At 47.2% G+C, this 19,748-nt stretch overlaps 1 protein-coding gene and 1 long non-coding RNA gene across 9 annotated transcripts; one reads left to right on the top strand and one right to left on the bottom strand.

Moving 5' to 3' along the window:
• The first annotated feature begins 5,280 nt into the window (after positions 1-5,280).
• C1QTNF8 (C1q and TNF related 8) lies at positions 5,281-16,168 on the top strand. 6 transcript variants are annotated; one of them, XM_083799554.1, is made up of 4 exons: positions 5,281-5,967; positions 10,086-10,296; positions 13,388-13,628; positions 14,433-16,168. In XM_083799554.1, exons 2-4 carry the CDS (start codon positions 10,213-10,215, stop codon positions 14,978-14,980), a joined length of 873 nt encoding a protein of 290 aa, XP_083655680.1. In that variant the 5' UTR covers positions 5,281-5,967; positions 10,086-10,212; the 3' UTR covers positions 14,981-16,168. The 6 variants fall into 6 exon arrangements, with proteins under 6 accessions (XP_083655680.1, XP_083655679.1, XP_083655683.1 ...); XM_083799553.1 differs by having other exon boundaries at positions 5,282-5,967; positions 10,194-10,296; XM_083799555.1 differs by lacking the exon at positions 5,281-5,967 and adding an exon at positions 7,746-8,105 and having other exon boundaries at positions 10,194-10,296.
• On the bottom strand, positions 12,523-19,301 carry LOC310881810. Of its 3 annotated transcripts, none has more exons than XR_014572624.1 (4): positions 19,121-19,301; positions 14,762-14,854; positions 14,159-14,323; positions 12,523-12,922 (listed from the first exon to the last, which is right to left on the bottom strand). It is a non-coding gene; the product is annotated as an uncharacterized lncRNA (long non-coding RNA). The 3 variants fall into 3 exon arrangements; XR_014572625.1 differs by lacking the exon at positions 12,523-12,922 and adding an exon at positions 13,625-13,775; XR_014572626.1 differs by lacking the exons at positions 12,523-12,922; positions 14,159-14,323 and adding an exon at positions 13,625-13,775.
• Positions 19,302-19,748: the final 447 nt, after the last annotated feature.

Here is a 19,748-nt window from a genome sequence, read left to right as displayed (position 1 = left end):
GGTTTAAAATGAATTTATGCCCTAAGTCCTGTCTAAGAGGTTATTCTGCCAAACTAAGCTGCTTTTTATGCAAAAGGAAGATGGATGCAGGGGGAGATGGATGTGCTATTTATGACCACTGCGAAGTCCCATTTCTGTTTAACAAAGGCTTGCCTCAAAATTGAGATTCAAACCTTTCAAGATTTCCAAAGTCTGATTTCAGGCCTGAAATGTCTACAGCTTGACAGCTTGCAGATGAGCTTTAATGATGAATCAATGTCGCAGCTCAGAGCAGCTGTGGTGAATTTTAAGAACATCACTTGGTTATTCAGCAGGTTCCCGGCAAGGCAGACCCGGTTCATCGTGATCAGGCCTCATTATGTCGTGCCTCGTTAGTCCTGGCGGCGGGACAGCTCGTCCCTCCTCATCACCCTGCTGCAAACCTGCTTGCCGACCTCTCCGTGCCAGCCTGAGTTAGCATCACGTTCGTTTTTTAATTAAGAGGCTACAACCGGTGTTTTTCCAAAGTCTGTGTACCTGCACTGAGTAAGCTTGCAATATAGACTGGCGATGAGGTCTGGGGGCTCTCTTCCCCACCAGTCCTGGCTGATCAGCCTTGGCTGCGTTGCCCTTCGTTAGCTCTTCATTAGGGACCATCATCAGTCCTGTTCCTTTGACAGCTTCACCTCAAGGCTGATTAACCTGCAGTTCTCCAGGTCATCTCCTTTCCCCTTGGCAAATCCTGCTCTGCGTGAGCAGCTCCAGCAGCCTGGGGAAAGCCACCCACTTCTCCCCGGCACCTATTGTGTTCAGCATTTCTTCCCATCCAGAAAGCTTTCTGTTCCCCTCAGAAGCAGGCTTTAACTGTAAATATTTTCTCGCTCTGTTGTGAAATCATAGCTTTCATGTTATTTAGCAAATTATTCTTAAGCAGTTCCCAATTATCATTCGCATGCTGCTGTTTAAATACCAATTTACTCATAATTATTTTTGGCTTTGTACAATTGGCCGCTTGAAAGCCCCGCACATTCACGCACGCACATATACGTACTTTATTCTATTAAATCATGTTATTGGCTGGGGACTGCTATATTAGAGGCTTTGAAAACTCTTCCCTGGCTGACGCGGCAGGGCACAGAGAGCTCTCTTCACTTTTTCCGTTTCGGTTTCGGAGTTAGCACAGTCAAGGCATTAATCCCACCTCTGCACGCAGCCTGCCGCCTCCCTCTGTGCTGGTCGCTGGCACCGGGGAGCGCCGTTTTGTGAGGGCCAGGGCACTGCTGTGCTCCAGCATCACAGCCCAGCAGAAAGCCAGAAGGAAACGTAGTTTAATATTTAATGTTTCCATAGGAATCAGCTGTGTGTGTGTCCGCCACGTGATGCAGATGTTGTCATGGCACAGAGCCCCGGCCTCGGGCGGGAGGAGAGAGAGCACACAGCCGTCCCTCTCACCGAGTTCAGCGCTATGGAAAAATCCATATAAAACATGCCTTTTTGTTTAAGGAGCTGGTTACAAGTCAAGAACTTGAGCCATTATATAGTGTGCGTTGGAAAGGTTTCAAAAAAAAAAAAAAAAAAAAGCTGTGCCTTCACTTGGAGAACAGCGAGCGGGCCTGAGTGCCTGCGTGCACTGCTCGGGTGTCCCCAGCGCCCTCTGGGGCTACGAGGGCAGAGGGGTTGGGGCCTGGCTGCAGGGGCAGGATGGTGTCTGTAGGGCTCATGGTGGGTTCAGCAAAGGGTCAGGACCATCGGCTACCTGGAGCGAAGGTTGTATGTGCATGTGCCAGAGCTGCCTCCACTCCCAGCCGTTCAGTACGGCGCGTTTGCTGGGGCGCGCCCGGCACAGAGGAACACCCGCAGCCCCCAGGGCCACCAAAGCACCAGAAAACCCAGGGGTCCCACAGGACCCACGTGAGCTTCCCTGGTGCTCCAACCCTTCCCAGCAGTGTAAGGAGCGCTGGGAACATCTCTGGGCAGGGAGCAAGGGAGCACCTCGAGCACAGGCAGAGCTCCTGCAGCACGACGCCAGAACCCTCACCGAAACCTCGGCACTTCGTGGGCTAAGTGATTAGAAGCATTCACTTCCCCATACGCCAGACCTGTTTTAGCATGCCGAGGCTTCAAAGAAAACCGTGGCTCTGCCAGCCGATGCTCTGAGGCCCTTAAATTCACCATAGGCACGTGCATTTTGTAGCAGAGCGTTGTTTCATCTCCTCCTGCACCCCTCGTGGCAGGTCCCGCGCTCGCTAGCAGGGAGCAGGAGCTGTGCCCGCTGCGCCCTGACCTCGCTGCCGCATCGCACGCCGACTTTCTTATTAATTTGCTGCAAACTGGCTGGCTGGCTTTTTTCCCTTGCTCCCTGCATGCACAAAAGCCAAGCTTTATAAATCAAGTGTGTAAACAGAAATATCCTCCTTCCTTGAATACGATTACTATTTAGAAAAAGGAGGCTGTCGGTTTAAGAGGCAGAAAACCTGTTTAATCTGGAGAGACTGGCTCTGATGCCAGACGCCGGTTACCATAACAGTTTTCTTCTGTCCAAAGTTTCAGAGTAAAAATTAAAATATCTCATATAAACTGGTTTTGTACAGTTTTTCCCCGGCTAAGATCATTTTCAGAGCCCCAAACACCCTTTCTATTGAGTGACATCTATAAACTATTTTTATAGCCATGCAAACAAGCTCAGAGGCTGCCTCACATCCCCCTGTGAAAGCAGAGCTCTGCCCAGTTGCACTCCAGTTATACATTTTTTTTTTTTGTCCTGAAGAAACCTAAAAACAGGAACGAAGCCTGGGAGGCGAGACGTGGCATCTCGGGGCCACGGGACCTTCCCAGCACCCTGCAGCAGCAGAGCCAGGAGCTGGACGGCCACCTGCAGGGCTCCGTCCCTCTGCCTGGAGCACCTCGGCGTGGTCTTTTGCACTTCTCTTTGCATTGGTTCTGGCTGCAGTGCTACACCTGATGCAAAGGCGATCCTATGTCTCAGCAGGGCTAATAGATACTATTTACTAATTACGCACTATTCATAAATACTTGCCAGATGACAAAGGAAAGAAAGACGGGGAGAAAACTCTCTGCAGCATGCTTCTGGGAGGCAGATAGACCCAAAGCCTGACCAGGCATCGGTGTCAGCCACGTGGTGCCTCTGCACTGACATTGATGCCAGATATTTGCTTCTGGACTCTGTGATTCTGTGGGACTAAGCGAGAGGCGAGAGGTCAGCAACTGCCCCCAGGTGTGGGGCTGTGGGGTGTCGCATCGAGGTGCAGACACAGAAAGCAGAGCCATCAACGCAGCCCAGTGGAGCTGTAAGCTCCCTCCTGGGATAATTTCAGACTCAGTTCCTAAAAAAAAAAAATAAGGAGAATGAACCTCTGTGCTACAGTTACTGATCTGCCAAATAAAATAAATAAATAAAATAAAATAAAAAAATAAAATTAAGCTCTTGGTTGGTGTTTGCGAGGCAAAGTAATTTCTTTTCTTAGAAGCTGTTTAAGGTCCCTCCAAAAAAAAGGGTGAGTAAGAATTTTCTTTTCCTGGCTGCTTTTGAAAGGCTGCAGCCACGTGCACGCCTCTGTGTGCCCGTTTCCCAACGGCTTGTGCCCAGCACTGCCTGCTCCTGCCCTGTGTGCAGGGCTGGGCTGGGAACCGCTGCGGGTGGGAGGGGAAGGGGATGGGGACGGGGATGGGGACAGGGACAGGGATAGGGATGGACAGGAGGAGAGGGTGGTCCGGGAAGCCTGGGCTGGAGGAGCCCAGCTCTGCAGGGTGACTCATGGAGAGCTGGACGCTGCTCGGGGTCACGCTGGGACAGCAGCGAAGCTCTGCGTTTCTCTAGCAGCGCCTCTGAGCACGATGCCAGTGCCATGTGTAAATCTTCCCCTTGGTACAGGGGCAGCCCTCGTTCTCCGATAGCCCCTGGTCCTCCCTTGTCAACCCTCTGGTTGCAGATTTTTGAATTAACAAAGAAATCATGCTGCGGTCTGTTTCAATCACCTGTTGGTTTTATTTAACACTACCACTATGAAAACATTCCCAACATAAGTCATCTGCAAGCAATTTGCGTTCTCCGTTATATAACACAGGTCCACCTACAGATTTAAAGGTTATTGCTTTTTTTTTTTTTTTTTTTTTTTAATTCTGCAAAGCTGTGCAAAAGCCCTTATCTACCACGGTAGCTGTCTTCCTGCCTTTGACCAAGGCTCTGAGGTATCAGGGACAGGTGATATACCAAAAAAAAAAGGCAAAAATTGGCCAGTATATGGGGTAATGCCCTCGTGGACCATGTGAGGTCCAAATGCTGTACTCTGGTGCAGGACAGAGCTGGAGGACTGCAGGGGGGGGATATTTAAAGCATCGAGTTGTGACCCGAAGTAGGGAAGGGCACTGCGAGAGGACAGAACACACCTCTCCCCTCCTGATGTCCACAGGACAATCAAAGGCATTGCTTTCCTTTTTGAGCTTTACTGCAGGAGTGATGCTGGAGCTTGCACTACATAGCATACTCACATTTTTTATTTTCCTCTTTTACAATTGATGGGATGCAGTTGAAAAAAAAAAAGAGGGAGAAAAAGAAATAAGAAACCCAGAAGAAGAAAAATCAAACTATGAGGCCAGACCTGACTTTAAATAAAGCCACCAATGTATTTTTTTTTCCAAGGGCTGGAAATGGCCAAGTTTGCAATTTCTGCTAAGAAAGTGCAGGTGCTGAAATCAGAGCCCGGCAGTGCACTGTGGGGCCGGGAGATGCCTGATGCTCAGGGCACCCTGAACCCCTGTGTCTGCTCCTGCTGTCCCCTGTGCCTCGTTGTCTCAGAAGTCCCTTGGACAAAGCAGCCTGTGCCACATCCTCAGTTATCTCCTGCCACGGGGCTGTGCTCTGCTCAGCCTCCTTGCTGCTGTCAGCGTGGGAGCCAAGGCTGGCAGCCCCCCCGAGGGACCTGCACGCTGCATAAGGCGCTGCATGCTGCTCTGCGGCTGCACCAGCATGGGCAGGATGGGGTTGGTGGTTTCCCTGGGCTCCCCACAGCTCAGCCTCCTTTGGAGATGGCCCCAAAACCTCCCCTGAGCCCTCCCCTGAGAGTGCGACCTTCCCTTCCACTGCCATTCGTAGGATGCTGATGCTCAGCGCATCCCTCCATGGGGGGGTTGGCACAAAGCTTTATCCCCGAAACCTTTGAAGCGGGGAGGGAAATCGACATACTTTTGTGGTGGGAAGATACTGCAGCTGCACATCACCTTCCTGACATTAGCCCCAAATCTGCTCCTATAGAAGCAAAGAGCCATGTTTTTGTTTTTCAGCAGGGAGGTGCAAGGGACAGCAGGGTGACACCTTCCCTGTCCCCATGGCCAGTACCTACACCTACCCCCAAAATCACCACAGAGGCAGTTTCCACTGCTGCACCCCTTCTACAGGCTTTTGCTAGTTCGACAACTCATCAACTCATACACAAAAGCCAGAGCTTTGATTTTGTTTCTTTTTTTTTTTTTTTTCTCCTGCCCAAGAAGATGCTGAAATCTCCCAAAGAAAAATTATTTCCATGTGATCCCAGCACTTTCTCTCTTGGCTCAAACACTGAATGTGGTTTTGGGTCTGTGGTTTTTGATTTTTTCTTTTCTTTTTTTTTTTTTTTTTCTTTTCGCTTATTCACAAAATTTTTTGGGTTTCATTTCCACCATTGTGAGAGGCACCGTGCAACCCAGACAGACTGGCTGCAAGTCCTAGGGATACGATAGCAGGACAAAAGCACAGAAACCCAGCACAAGTTGATGCAAGCAAAGAAACAAGAAAAAAACAGCTTTTGCAAACAACCTAGCTGCTGGGTTTCATAAAGAGCCGGACTGACTTTCGGTGTTTCATTTGGACTCCAGCTAGGAAGCTGCAGCAGCTGCCGAGGACTAAAACTCCTGAATGAACAGCAGCTTTCATATTATGCATCCTGCTAAGCAACAGCAAGGGAAGTAAGAGACGGGGTTCTGAGTCACAAGGTAAGTTAAATGGGTCTGAATAAGTTGCGAAAAAAAAAAAATACTATTGCTATAGGGAACAAAGCGTTCCCACCCTGCAGAAGCAGGTTGTCGGGTGAGTCATGCAGAGGTGGTCTCTCGCCCTCGCTGCTTCGTCTGGCTTTTTCTGCTTCGCTGCAGCAAGCAAGTAAGTGCAAGGCCAGGTTATTGCTGAACGAGCTTCAGTTTGCTCCTGCTAAGGCTGCTCGTTTCCGTACCCGCCCACGAACGCTGCTGCTCGGTCTGGTTGTGCTCGGGACGGGGACGGTGCCACAGCTGGGGCAGGATGGAGCGGGGAGGTGCGGGGACATCACAGCGCTCCAGGACATGGACAGCCCAGTCCCTGGGGCGGCTGAGGCTCAGGGGACAAGTCCCGGACTCGCTGCCGTTTGGTTGGAAAAGGCGAGGGAGCCTTGGTGCTTCTACCTCGGCAGGGCCACTTGCTCCATCCAGAAGCTGCCCTGAGAGTGATTTTTAAGCGGGTCAGTGCGGCGGCAGCGCGGGGCTGAATCACTGCCTGGGCTTGCCACGGGACGGGCGCGCAGTCAGGGACCCGCCTAGCCCCGGCAGGGCCATTTCCAGGAGCTGCCTGGCCTCGGCGGAGCAGGCAGGGGAGAGGAGAAAGAGAAATGGAGAGCTGTTTGCTCAGGAGCCAGCAAAACTCCTTTGCTCCCTGTTTGCACCAAGATGAGTGTGATAACTGCCTGTGGCAGACCAGGAAAGGCGGCACCATGTGAAGATGCCGGTGCCCACGTGCACACAAGCATTTCCACGCAGACACACCTTCTTCCCACGGAGCGCTTGCAGGGCACCTGCATTAAACTCATACATCTTTCGGGGGCCAGATGTGTGCAGCAATAGGAAGGGAGCTGTGCCTGGGGTCCTCGCCTCTTCCCAAGCCTGTGAACCACTGCTGCACGGGGTGGGGGTGCCCGTGTTTCCGTGGGCATTGCACCAAGTGCAGCTCCTCCTGGGCAGAGGGATTGGGGACTTCAGCCAGGCTGAACTCCCACAGGCACATGCTAAGAAATCACCCCAAAATAAAAACATACCCAGAAAAACTACAAACTACCCTAATGTCCCCATTAGCCATTCCAAACTGGATGCAGTTAACACCCCTGGGCCTCTCTGAGGCCAGACCCCATCCCTGCCTCCGTTCCCAGCCTGCTCACAACCCGCAGGGCTCAAACTGTCCCCAGCAGTGCTCCCAACCCCTCTTCTGCTTCTGCTTCAGCTCATTGTATAAACACTGCAGACAAGAGGGCGTTAACGGAGGTCATCTGCAAACCACTACTGACAGTGGAAATTTTTAAACCATGCTGCATTTTGGGATCCAAATATTCTTGTCTGCGAGCCCTCAAGTCACTCCGTGGCTGCAGAAGGGCTCCTGACGCTCAGCTCGAGCCGAGCATCTCTGCAGCATCGTGTCAGAGCGGAGCAGCCCCGTGGGCAGCGCTGACATCGTGGGCAGAGGAACTGCCAAGTCGTCACTGTTGCGGTGCTGCTTGGAAAACGTGCGGGCTCCTTCAGTGGTTTGGGCTTTTCTACAATAAATTGCTCATGAAGAAATTTTAAACCCTTCTGGAGAAAAAAAATTAAAAAATCCCCAACAAGTTGTTTCCAAGAGGAAGTCCAGTGTCCAGACAAAAGTGGCTCCAGCGCCACTTCGTTTCCTGCTGCAGGCGATATGAGGCAGTCTGGGGCGACAAGGAGCTCAGGGCGTGCAAGGAGACAAAAGGTAAAAAAGCAGAAGCAGAATAATTTCCGTCTCTGGAACGATGCCGAGGTCCGAAGCTGACGCATCCATGTGTTTTCCATCTCGGCGGCACAAGAAGGGTTTTAGTCTTAACTGCCCTCCTGGGTTTTGAGTCCAGATTTATCACTAATTAAAACGGGCAGCGGCTGGCGCTGTCCTGTGCGCCGTGAATTTAGAGAGGAGATAGTCATAGATTGCTTTTCCAAGTGAAGCCATAGCAATAACAGGAAGGAAAATGTTAGCAGAAATTTAAAGTGCAGCTCGGGGATCCAAGAACAATTTCTGCTTCGTGAACTCTTGCTATTGCAGCGTGTGAGCTCGGCACAGCTGTGGCTGGGATTTCATCTCCGAGCATCCCCGCGAGGTAAGGACACACTTGTACCCGCACACGTACCCAGTGAAAACACAGGCTGGGGTGGGTTAATGGAGGTCTGCCAAAGGACAAGACCTATACATCCCCGAGGGGCTGCCTGCAGTGCTCGAGGTGACCTGCTACGGTTTGATTAGGATTAGAGCTCAGCCTGCTAACCAACCCCACAATGGGGGGAAAACCCTTTGGTCCAGCTCCCAGGCCGATTTGCTTTGCTTCCTTCTACTTTCTCTGTGTGCAAGGCAAGTAAGCTATTTTTGCAGATATTATGGGGATTTCTTATCGTTCCTGTTGCCCAGATGTGTTGCTTTATATGGAAGTGTTAAAATTCTTCAGGTACACAGTACCATTAAAAAGCTTTGCATGAGCAAATGCGCCTCATACATAAGCTGCCTACTTTGAGCTACAAGATTAAACTCAATCATGAACCAAAAAAAATCAATCAAGGTGCTCTCTCTAGCTGTAATAGTGTCAAGAAAATATATTTAAACAGAAGACGTTGCACACAGGAAGAAAGCATCACATCATTTAACTCCCTGGACTGAAACTAATGGTTTCTGCCCTTCCTTAGCCCAGGTTTGTGGCATCTCCAAAGCCTGGAAGCATGGAAGGAATTTGCCTTTTTTAGGTGGTAGACACCAGGAGGGCCAGGTGTCACTGGAAAGCCATCACTTTCAGCACAGGCTGTCCATAGAAGGTAAAAGATGTGTAAATGAAATGCCTGTTGGATTGCATTTGAGTTGGGGTGCTTCCAAGGTCAGTGCAGTGCAAAAATGCATCATTTAATCTGTTTGGGCTGGCACTAAGGGTAGCAGTAGCCAGAGAGCAGCATCCCTGGCTTGGGCAGAGCATCCTCACGAGTGCAGTGCCCGGGCGCTGCCCGTGCAGCAGCCACTCAAGGGTTTGTACTGGCAACGCCATCAGGAGGGGCAGAGCCAGCCTTGCAGGAGGGTCCGAGCAACAGTCCTGCTTGAGTTTAATGCAAGCAGGCTGGTATCTCCACTTACTTTTTCTTCTTGCTTTGGGCTAGGCAGAAATACCTGCACACAGCCCCTTTAGTTGGATTTTAACCTTGTCTTTATACTCAGATTCAGAAGGGAAGGGACAGAAAAATCAAAGCGTTTTCAAACATTAGCTAAAGTACAGTTCCAGTCAGTATAAAGTACAGTTCCATTACACTTAAACAACTCTCCAACAGTAACATATATTCTAATGTCACAGTGAACACAACTAATATCCAGCCATCATCATCACCAGAAATTCACCAAAATTAACTGCTTTTTCATCAGGTTCAGATGTCTCATTTTATGATCCATAGATTTGGGAAAATATTGTTCAATATGCCCATTTAATCACATGCAGATTTTTTTCTTTCTTAGTATCTTGGTTGTTGTGTTTCATCCTGGTCCTGCTTGCTGGCCCTCTGTGCTGTTTCATGGGCTTGGAGTGGGAGGCTCGAGAGCGTTTTGGGAAGAGCAAGTCATTTATCTTGGCATTGCATATTGCACCAAAGCGGCCGGACGCCCGGCCCTGCAGCAAGCTTCCTGCTCCTTGAGCACTTTGCAGGAAGCATCAGAAACATCAAAACATCTTACATTTTTCTGCATGTTGCCGCAAGCTTTTCAACAGAAATGTTTCAGACTCCTCAATTGTCCATCAACTCTACCAAAATGAACCCAATTCAAAGAAGAGCCAAAGAAGCTGAACTGAAAAAGTAGTTTTGGGAGAGGGAGGGCTGAGAACCTCTTCTTGTTCTCAGGTGAAACATTTATGGACTCCAGAGTTTCCAAAGCCAGCAGACCAGCTTCCCCCTAGCCATGAGGATGCCTGTGTGTCTGTCATCTGTTATTTTTTTTTTTTATCCTGATGGGAAAAACAAGATTGCTGAACCGAAACTGGTTTTGATTCGCAGGTTCCCAGTGCGGAAGGCGAAGCCAATACTTTACACTTGTAGTTTTAATCTGTTGCTTCCAGGATGCTCCTGTCTGTCTCAGGAGAGGAGCCGTGAAGGATGGCCAAGGAGGAGCACGCTCAGCTTTGCAGCCGCGGGTTGCTCGCTGCGGTACTAATGCATCATTTCAGGCACTAACGAGCGCGTGGGATGGCGAGGGCAGGAGGATGGATGTCCCTCCAGCGCGGGGACCTGCGTGACGCACGGCAGAGAACCTCACAGACCTGCACGCCGGTGAGTCACGGCCGTATCGGAGCAAAGCCGAGTCCGTTGCTTGCTGTCTTCTGAAGATAAACCTGCTCCACTGAAGTCAAATCCATCACCACCACGTTTGACAAAATAAGGTCGCAATAATTATCTCTAGGGGAAAAAAAAGTCCAAAACCAACTGCTCACTTTACCTCACAGATCTTAATTTCTGAGCTCCATATTCCTTCTTATAACTTTTTTTTTAAGGTGTCAGATTTGACTTCCCTACCATGAGAGTTATATTTGCTTCCCCTCTGAAATTTGGCTTAAATCATTTTTTTTCTCAGATTGGCATAGTCTTGTTACCAGGAAAGCCTTGCTGGGTTTGTTTCCTTTCCTGTTGCATGCTTGATTCCTCTGTTTTCAGTTTTTTTCCTCCGCTTAATCTCTGCTTTTATGCTGGATGCCTTTCAGACTGAACCCCATACTGCTGGATGCTTTGTTCTTTCAGCCTTCTCAGTTTCTTCTCTCTCCGCTTTCCCTCTTTTACTTCTTTTGTCCTTTCTGGACTGTTATGAGCAAGCTGTAAATCTGAATCTGTTTATTCGCATATATCATTGAAATCACAACTAACCAGAGCTTTTGCAACCACATACGTGTTTATGCTGCCTTACCAAACTTTATTCAACAGGAAGGACAGCGACAGATACATGAACACAAACAAAACTTCGGTTGGTCTCAAATTCACAGGTCTGACACCATTTCTAGAAGATTGTGCTGCTCGGGAATGTAAAACCACGAAGGAAAATGTGGTGTAAGGGTGTGTGTGTGTCAGTTCTAGGCTGCCGTGAATTGCCTGGATTTGTGCCTGGCTGGCCTCATTTTTCCAAATGCAATTTCTAGCCAAGACCTTGGGTGATTGTTCTTCATGAATCATGCAAGCGGCCATGATTTCCTCAATGGACGCTTGGATTGCAGCAATGTAAAACACGCACAACCTAAGCACTGATTTCTCACCCAGGCTTTTCTTCCTTAAGTCACTTCTAAAAATAGGAAAGTCATTCATCTTAAGCAGAATAATGGCCTATAAAAATGTCGAATTAATTTCTTCATATTTATGAAGCCTTTGTCTTCCGCCCATTATGAATACTCCTCTTAATGAATGCTCTTTCTCCTTCATGAAGGTATTACGAGCAATTACATCCTCCAGTTTTAATGTTCAGATAATGTAATCAAATGCCTTATACTTTATCCCCAGGCTATTGACTACCCACCCTCCCAAGGACTAAATAGGTTTTAGTCCCATGTAGGATATATCGGCCCCAAGTGCCTGGGACTCCGAGTGAACACATGGTCTTCCTTAGACCATTATGTATATGTACAAGCTTTAATCACTGCAAAGGAGACCCCAGAAACATTACTTGGACCCAAAATGCTCTCTGCAGTGCAAACTTTCTGTTCTGGTCACGTACAGGCTGGTTATTTATGACCTGCTGTCCATTTAGACTTGCATTGCATTTTTGGTCCTGGTTGGCAGCACAAAGATAGCTTAAAGACTGAATGAAAATTAAAAAGGACTTAATGAAAATGAGAATTCAGGCCCTGAACACTGATATAAAGGAGTATTAATCCCTCCTCAGACTTGTACCTAGAATAAGGTACAATTATGAATAGAAAGATCATTTCAAGTTATGACAGATTTGATGAAAGAACTTTCACTGCTGTCAGAAGGAAAGTTATTATATCGCTGCTAATAAGTATTCATCAGGTTTCCAGAGAGCTGGATTACACCAAGTAATAAAAGGTGTGAATGACAGCTCTTTTGGGGCAAGCAAGAACTAGAAGAAAACATCTCCCAGGAATGCCTGTACAATCCAAGTATCTTGCCCCACACTGATACTTTTTTTCCAAATTTTCTTGACTGGTCCATTTTGTGCCCCGTGAAGCCTTTGTATAGCTGCAGAGTAGGATCCCCTCCCTCAGGGAAATACAGATGGGACCTGCGTCCATTGTGCCATTTCTGAAAGCCAGGATATCTAGGTACTACCATCCCTACCTATTCCAGGAATAAAAGCTGGTGGAAGAGGAACTGTAAGAGCTGTTCCCAGCCCGAGGTCAACAAGAGTCCATCTGACTAATTGGACTTTGGATAAGGTCCAAAAAGGCATCATTCCAAAATACGTCTTGTATGAAACACCGCTGCAATCAGCAGAATGACACTAATTATGCATGGTATGAGGCAGCATTTGCCTGCTTCCAGCTCCACTCCCTCCCTAGGAAGGAGGGTGATGGGGAGCTAGAGGAATACTCATCTACAGTTTACCACCAGAAACATTTTCTGCCTGTTCATTTCATCCAGTATTTAGGGCCTTTGAAGCTTTCCAGTATCTCTTGAAAATGCAGTGGACAATCTCAAAAACTAGCAGTTTTGGGCAGAGCAAGTCCCAGTTCAGTCTGTGCTTGTTGCATATATTTGGCTCTACATTCTGCACAATGGAAAAATTAAAATAGGAAACAGAGGAATTCTGCTAGAAAAAGCAAATGGATATGGTCAAAGCCACAAACCACTTGGTGCTTGATCTTTGTGAAAGGGATTACCAGCAAGAGGCTGAGAGATAATCTTAATGGAGAAATGCTTTTATTCTTTAGTTGATTTTTCCACCAGCTTTTTCCTAAAAAAAAAAAAAAGTGTTTGGTTTTATTTTCTTCATCTGACTTCAAATTTTTCAGGACAGCAGAGCAAGAAACTGTTGAGTAAAGCTTTTTTTTTTTACCCAGTGCCTTTCCAAGGACAGTTCTGACAACAGCCAGACAGCAAGCGCACCTTGATCAGAGCTTGCTACATCTTTAAGCACCTCAGCCGTAGTTCCTAATCTCTGCAGGCTTTTTTCCTGTGTTTACCTGGTGTCTCCTGACAGATATTTCAACTGTAGGTAATGTGAGATGAGGATAGTCTTTTCCGTTGCTTGTAAACAGTACACAGGGGGGAACCCTTCCTACCTGGAGTCTCCTGGTGCCACTACAAGATAAGCTAATAATTAATCAGAAATGCACCTTGTGGCAAGATTAACAGATGGCCCGTCAGCAGCTCTGACCTGAATTGCCACGTTAATCATTTGTTCCTTTGCTCGGTCCAGCTGGCTCAGCTGAAGATGAGCGCCGTGTTCCTCCTGCTCCTGGTGGCCACCGCCAGCGTCGGCGCCGTGCTGGAGAAGGGCCTGCCGCGACGGGAAGCGCGGCGCCTCTCATGCGTGCGGTGCTGCGGGCCTTCCGAGCAGCCCGTCTCCATCATCTCCTCGCGGTACACAAGGATGAGCAGCGACCCTGCCTTTTCGGTACCCAAAGTCCAGCCCACCATCGATATCACCATCCTCAAAGGTGGGTAGAGGTGACTACCGTGATAAACATCCTGTCTGCGTCTTACTCGCACACCTTTATTTTGCAGGCTGCGCTGCTCCTTCTCCCTGCACCAAGAAACTCACCCGATTCATTTACCCAAGACGTCAAGGGGTGACATGGCACGGGCTGTAAGTGGGCACAAGTGGGAAGTGGCAAAAGGCTTTAATCCATCAGAAATCTGAACTGCTGGAAGCTTGAGTTAGATCACATTAAAACAGTTGCAAAGGTTATCACAAAATTACTAAACAGTAGAATAAAGAAGACAGTAGAATAAGGAATAAGAAAATAGGAAAGATGGTCACCCACTTTTTCTATTTCACATGTTTCGTCTTGGCAAGGTAAGCAAATAAGAGTTAAGCATACAACACAGGAGACATGCCAGGGGTCCTGTGAGCAGAGACACTCAGATCAGACAAACCCAGCAGCATCACCCAGACCCAAATCAAACTTTAAAAGAGACTTGCAATTTTTCTTACCCAAACCTCTGCACAGAGAGGCTGTGCATTTACCTGGATTTGTGTAAATGGTCTGGTTAGGTGATGGAGTTTCACTACCAGAATTATTTTGTGCATCAGCACCATGAACTAAGTGTGGCCAAGCTTTCACCTGGCATTTTTATCCTTCTGAGAATGAGGAGGGTGCTGGTGTCTGACCGGCGCTTCCAGATATTTGTGCTGTGAAAACAAGGTTTTAGCAGATGCTTTGTTGGCAGACTCCAACAAGGTAACTGCAGCTTGGACTTCACGTGCTTGTGTTTGACAAGGTTTTCCTTTATGCTTACAGGTGAGAAGGGTGAAATGGGAGAAAAGGGGTACCCTGGAGCAGTTGGGAAGGAAGGAGAGAGGGGTCTACGTGGCTTTAATGGACGGAAGGGCCAGAAAGGCCAGCCTGGCCCACAGGGCCATTCCTGCAAGCAGCTCTATGCTGCTTTTTCAGTGGGTCGGAGAAAGCCCCTTCATAGCTCAGACTACTTCCAGCAAGTCATTTTTGACACTGAGTTTGTGAACCTCTACAAGCACTTCAACATGTTCTCAGGGAAGTTCTTCTGCTACGTGCCAGGGATCTACTACTTCAGCCTCAACGTCCACACCTGGAACTTCAAGGAGACCTACCTGCACCTGATGAAGAACGAGAAGGAGGTGGCCATCCTCTACGCCCAGCCCAGCGACCGCAGCATCATGCAGAGCCAGAGCCTGATGCTGGACCTGCAGGAAGGAGAAGAGGTCTGGGTGCGGATGTTCAAGCGGGAGCGAGAAAATGCCATCTACAGCGAGGAGTCTGATGTTTACATCATCTTCAATGGCCATTTAATCAAGCCAGCTGTAGAGTAGCTGTTCTTCAGCTTCAGGCTCAAAGCTTTGGCAGGGCATTAGTGTCTTCCCTCGTAGAAATGCACATGTCTAGCTCCACTTGGAAGGACTGCAGCTGGCAGCCTCCTGGCCTGCAGATGGGGATGGGGCTGTCTGTCCATGCCAAGGACACCTATGTGGATGGAGGTGGTGGTGTTTCAAGGTGATGCAAGCTATGAGTACAGAGAAGGTTTAACCCTTAACATGCTCTGGAGATAAAGCACAGAAGGCCCCAGTTGTACAGCCCCGTATAGACCCCCAGGATCGTCCCTGAAGTCTGCCAAGTTGGAAGCAAAAAATATAGCGGCTGCTCTGCTTTGGAAGACATTTTGAATTGGCTGTAATGGTCATCTTCAGACACCTGTAATCTGGTGGCTAGTTAAGGAATGCATCGACTCCTAAAACAATGCTTATATCTTTGCAGTGTGTACTATTGCTAATAAGAGCACCTACACCAGGTCTGCTCCATTCAGGTGGGCAAGAACACACCAGTATTAAGAACAATATTTTGCACAGTACATTTACCCTAAATTACATTTTTTTTGTTCCATTTCATGTAATACCACATTCTGAGAGCATAATACTAGAATTACATAAATAACAGCGTATCGATCTGAGAATACTTTGAGGCATAGTTTTAAGTACAGCTGCAGCCACATGCCATAACTTTTCTAGACCGCTATATTGCTAGCAAAACTTTTTGCACAAGAACATCCAGCACAGGTGGGAGCACATTCATTTCCATTTTTAAGGAAAACAACAGGCTGTGCCCTGGGACCTGATTTGTGAGTGCTCATGGCCAAGCTGGAGCCTGAGGCCATCCTGGTGTCTGGAAACTTCCATCTTACAGCACCATCTCTGGCAGCTGGAGGAGGAAACTGGGAAGAAAAATGGTGCTTTTCTACCAACAGCAATATTTCAGGGGATTTGGTTTCCTTTCTTCACCCCAAAAGGTATTGATATAACAGTGGAAAGGTGCATGCAACAGCAAGAAGCCTTGTTTCCCTCAGTACCTCCATCCCCATTTCCCCCGTCTCCTGTTTGCATCCCAAGCCATTTGTATGAAGGATACATGATAAGTTCTTGCTAGACAAATTGCTTCACTGCTGTGCCTCACCTATCCACAGCTATTCAGAAAAGTAGCTGAAATAAACATATTGCTTTGAATACACTGGCTTTGTTTATCTCGCTTCCTTATGCTTTTCACAGTACAGGGCTAAAAGCACTAGGCTGAACACTCAGTCCCACATTATCATGTCAGGTGGCAATTTTACTTTAACACCAAAGGGTTCCAGAAACTGAACTCCAGACTGAAACCTTCAATTCCTCTCCTTTGCAGGTCAGTAAACAGCCATTGCTGAGTATCAGGATAGGGAGGCAGAGAAGTTGATGACCCCTTGCTCTAAAATAAATATCAAATCTTTCTAAGCTCTCACAGTCTTAGTGAAGATAGGAATTTTTAAGTAGCCTATCTACAAAGTAAATGCATTATGAGAAGGGGTCTATCAGCCTTGAAATATCACGTCTGCTCCTACTTTCATTACAGCCTGCTGCAGCCCTCAGAAGGGAAACTGGGAAACTTGCACAGCTCTAAAATCCCAAGCGCATTTCACACAGATCCTTCCTTCACTGACCTGCTGTCAGATATCCCAGCTGCTTGGATCAGGCCACACTGCACAGCAGCATTTCCTTTTTTTTTGTCCCTTCTAAAAAAGCTTCCTAATCAGCAGTTTCCATTAGGGTGATGGTAAAAGCCCTAATGGCCGCATTGCTTATTTGCAGCTCGCCACTTAGTGCTGAGAGCACTAGCAGGGAGGTGCCAGCCCTGAGCAAACAGGCACCAGCAGAAGCCTTCCCACTGCACTCTCTGAAGGCATTTCCAAACTGTTTTTCCCCAGCCTTTTCCCTACCTCTGAACCACTCACTCCCCGCGCAGACCCAGATTTTGCAGCTGCAGAGAGCCGTGCCCCACGAGCTGCCTGCGGTGGAGCAGTGATTATTCGCCAGGGCTGCCCAACATTCCTCGCACATCGAGCGGCTCCGTGCAGCTTCGGCTCACCCCATCCACAGCTCGCTGCACTGACTATAATTAAAAAGAAAAAAAAGTGATCCAGCCCTCTTAAAATGTCATGCCCAGCTGGAGTTATTGACAGGGCCTAATCCAGCTCTGGAAAAAAAACACCCAGTGCATGTTTATGTTCAACCCACACTGATTTTGGAAAAGTTACTTTCTACCAGGAAGCAAGCAAAAATCCATATTTCTATATCTCTATACCTGTGCATCTCCATAACACCTGGAGGCACAGTTAGAGAGACCCTGATAGGACACGTTCAAAATGCTCTTGACTGATATGTCAGGGTTATAAGCAGGTAAATCATTAAAGCCACATCGGTTTCTGGTGCAGAATAACCTTTCAAATAATAAAAAAAAGGTTATTGGTTTGCACACACTATTCAAATCAGTCACTTTTATTATCAAAGAACTAGAAGTCTCAGTCTGCTGAGCTCTCTGGAGAAAAAAAAGAAGTATCTAAAAAAGCACGATGTACAAAAACATCCCTACTGCCACCTTTTGAATGAATCCACTTTTTTTTTTTCCCCAACTTCAAGGGCTGGGACAAGCATCCTTATTTAGAGAAGTTTAATGAGCCAAATCTAAAGCACAAATATTTCAGAACTGCTCATCAGCATACAGGCAGCTTGCCAGAGCCTCTTTTATAGGAAGAATTAAAATCCTTTTTTTTCCCCCCAGCTACACGTAACATGGAACACCAAACTTTGAAAAAAAAGATTTTCAAGTTTTTTTAAAGAAAAAAGCAGGGGAGTTTACTGCTTAAATCTAAATGGAAAGGAAATACAACACATTTATATTTCTTTTTCTAATAATTGTCCTTAAATAGGTACATTTCACTTTGAAATAAATATCAGGGATCTATCAAAAATATATATATTTTTTGCAAATCCTTCAAAGAATAGCAATACATGGAAATGACAAAACTGCCCCAGCTACTATAAATCCCAAGTGCATTTTACTAATAGGCATTAGCTCTCATACAGGTGTCTTTTAACCCAGAACCCCTGTGGAAGACAAAGTCCCCATGGTACAAGGCATCAATAAATCAAGTTGCCAAAATAATCTTCCTTGCCCCTGGGACAGGACCAGAAATCAAGGAAGCAGAGGAGTCTGTTGAAAGCCTGGACAAGGAGTTGTAAAGGCAGAAACAGAATTTCTGTAACAGCAGAAATAACAGATTATGGAAAACATCAAGTGAGAAGCAGCTACTCCCAAGAATTTCCTTTGCTTGGCATAGGAAGATTAAAACAGAGTTTAAGTCAATTTACCTTTCATTTTCTGACCTCAAATCTGTCCTATATTTGCACTTATTAGCCCAAGCCTTGGCAACAGGGAGGAGACAAACTCATCTAGCATCCTCTCCTTCACGTCTTTGGCATCAGAGCCCTAGAGCAACACCTCACATGGAAGATCGCGCTGGGTCAGCGCCTGTCCTTGTAGTGAAAAGGTGATGAATGGGGAGAGCAAGCAAGTGACCTGCCCACATCCACTGGGGATGGAGCAAGATTTATGTGCAGCATTAAAAAAAACTTGAAGTAGGAGAGGTGGACCCTGCAGGTGGCTGCAGCAGGAAAGACTAATGATCAATCCCTAGAAGCCTTCAAAGACATCCTGGGATCTGCCAGGAACAATACAGGCAGCTCTGGCTTAAGGCAGAGGAGCAAACCTGAGAACTGCAGCATTCCTTTAGCCTCTTTTCCTGTAGATTTAAGTTTCAGCATTTTATCCTGATGAAATTCCAAAAAACCACAAGAAATAATTCCTACTAAAAACCCATATGAAGAATCTCCAGCTGCAATTTCAAATATCATAGACCCCCACATAAGAAACCCCGCAGCACAGCTCAGTAATTACTAGGGATCTATCTGCACCACTGAGTCCCATGCTTAAGTCTATCTTATGACTTCCAAATATGCTCGTTTATTTCCTTCCTTACATGATTGTACCAAATGAAGCTTCACATTACAATTTGTAGGACTTCTGCAGAGCCCTTACTTAGCTGTGTAATTGCTCTGTGACTTGCTTTTGCTCATTTCCTCAGTACGTACCCCCTGTAGGTGTAAGACCAGAGAAAATCCTCACACTTGCAGGCTTGACAAAAAAAATTCTTTTAACTTGAGCACAGAATCATCTGAACTTGAGCAGAGCTTACACATCTTTTCTTCATAAGCTGAAAATAGTATAGACTTTCCTTAAAGCTTTCTTGCCCTCAATACTTTTTCTTTTTTTTTCTCCTAGAAACAGCACTGGGGTGTGGTGCTTGAGCTCCCCTTTATATAGAGACACAGCAAATTACTCACAGCACTCCTGAGTCTGCTGTAACAAGCTGAGGGACTACATAAGGCAGTGATAAAGTCTAGGGAGCTGTTTGGTTTTGTCAGGAGAGGTGAGCTCTGTGTGGGTTAAATGAGTGAGGTGCTAGGAAGGCGCTCCAGATGAGAGCTCTGCTTTAGCACTTAGTAGGTGCAATACTGCTTTATTTCATTGCTTGTTGTGCTAAGCTCTGTGTGCTCTATCTCTCCTTTGTCCCCCTTGCCTGTGCTGAGCATGAGGGTGTTGTAAGGGCCCTTCCTGAGTCCTACAGCTGGCCCTGCAGCTTCTCTGCTGCCCCTACAGAAACTCTTGCTCTTTAAGGAATTTAGTGCCTTCTTGTGCAGTCTTTAAATAATGCTGTAG

The sequence above is a fragment of the Anser anser genome, assembly GCF_964211835.1.
Source record: "Anser anser genome assembly, chromosome: 15".
NCBI lineage: Eukaryota > Metazoa > Chordata > Aves > Anseriformes > Anatidae > Anser > Anser anser.
This window is presented reverse-complemented; position numbering and strand designations above follow the sequence as displayed.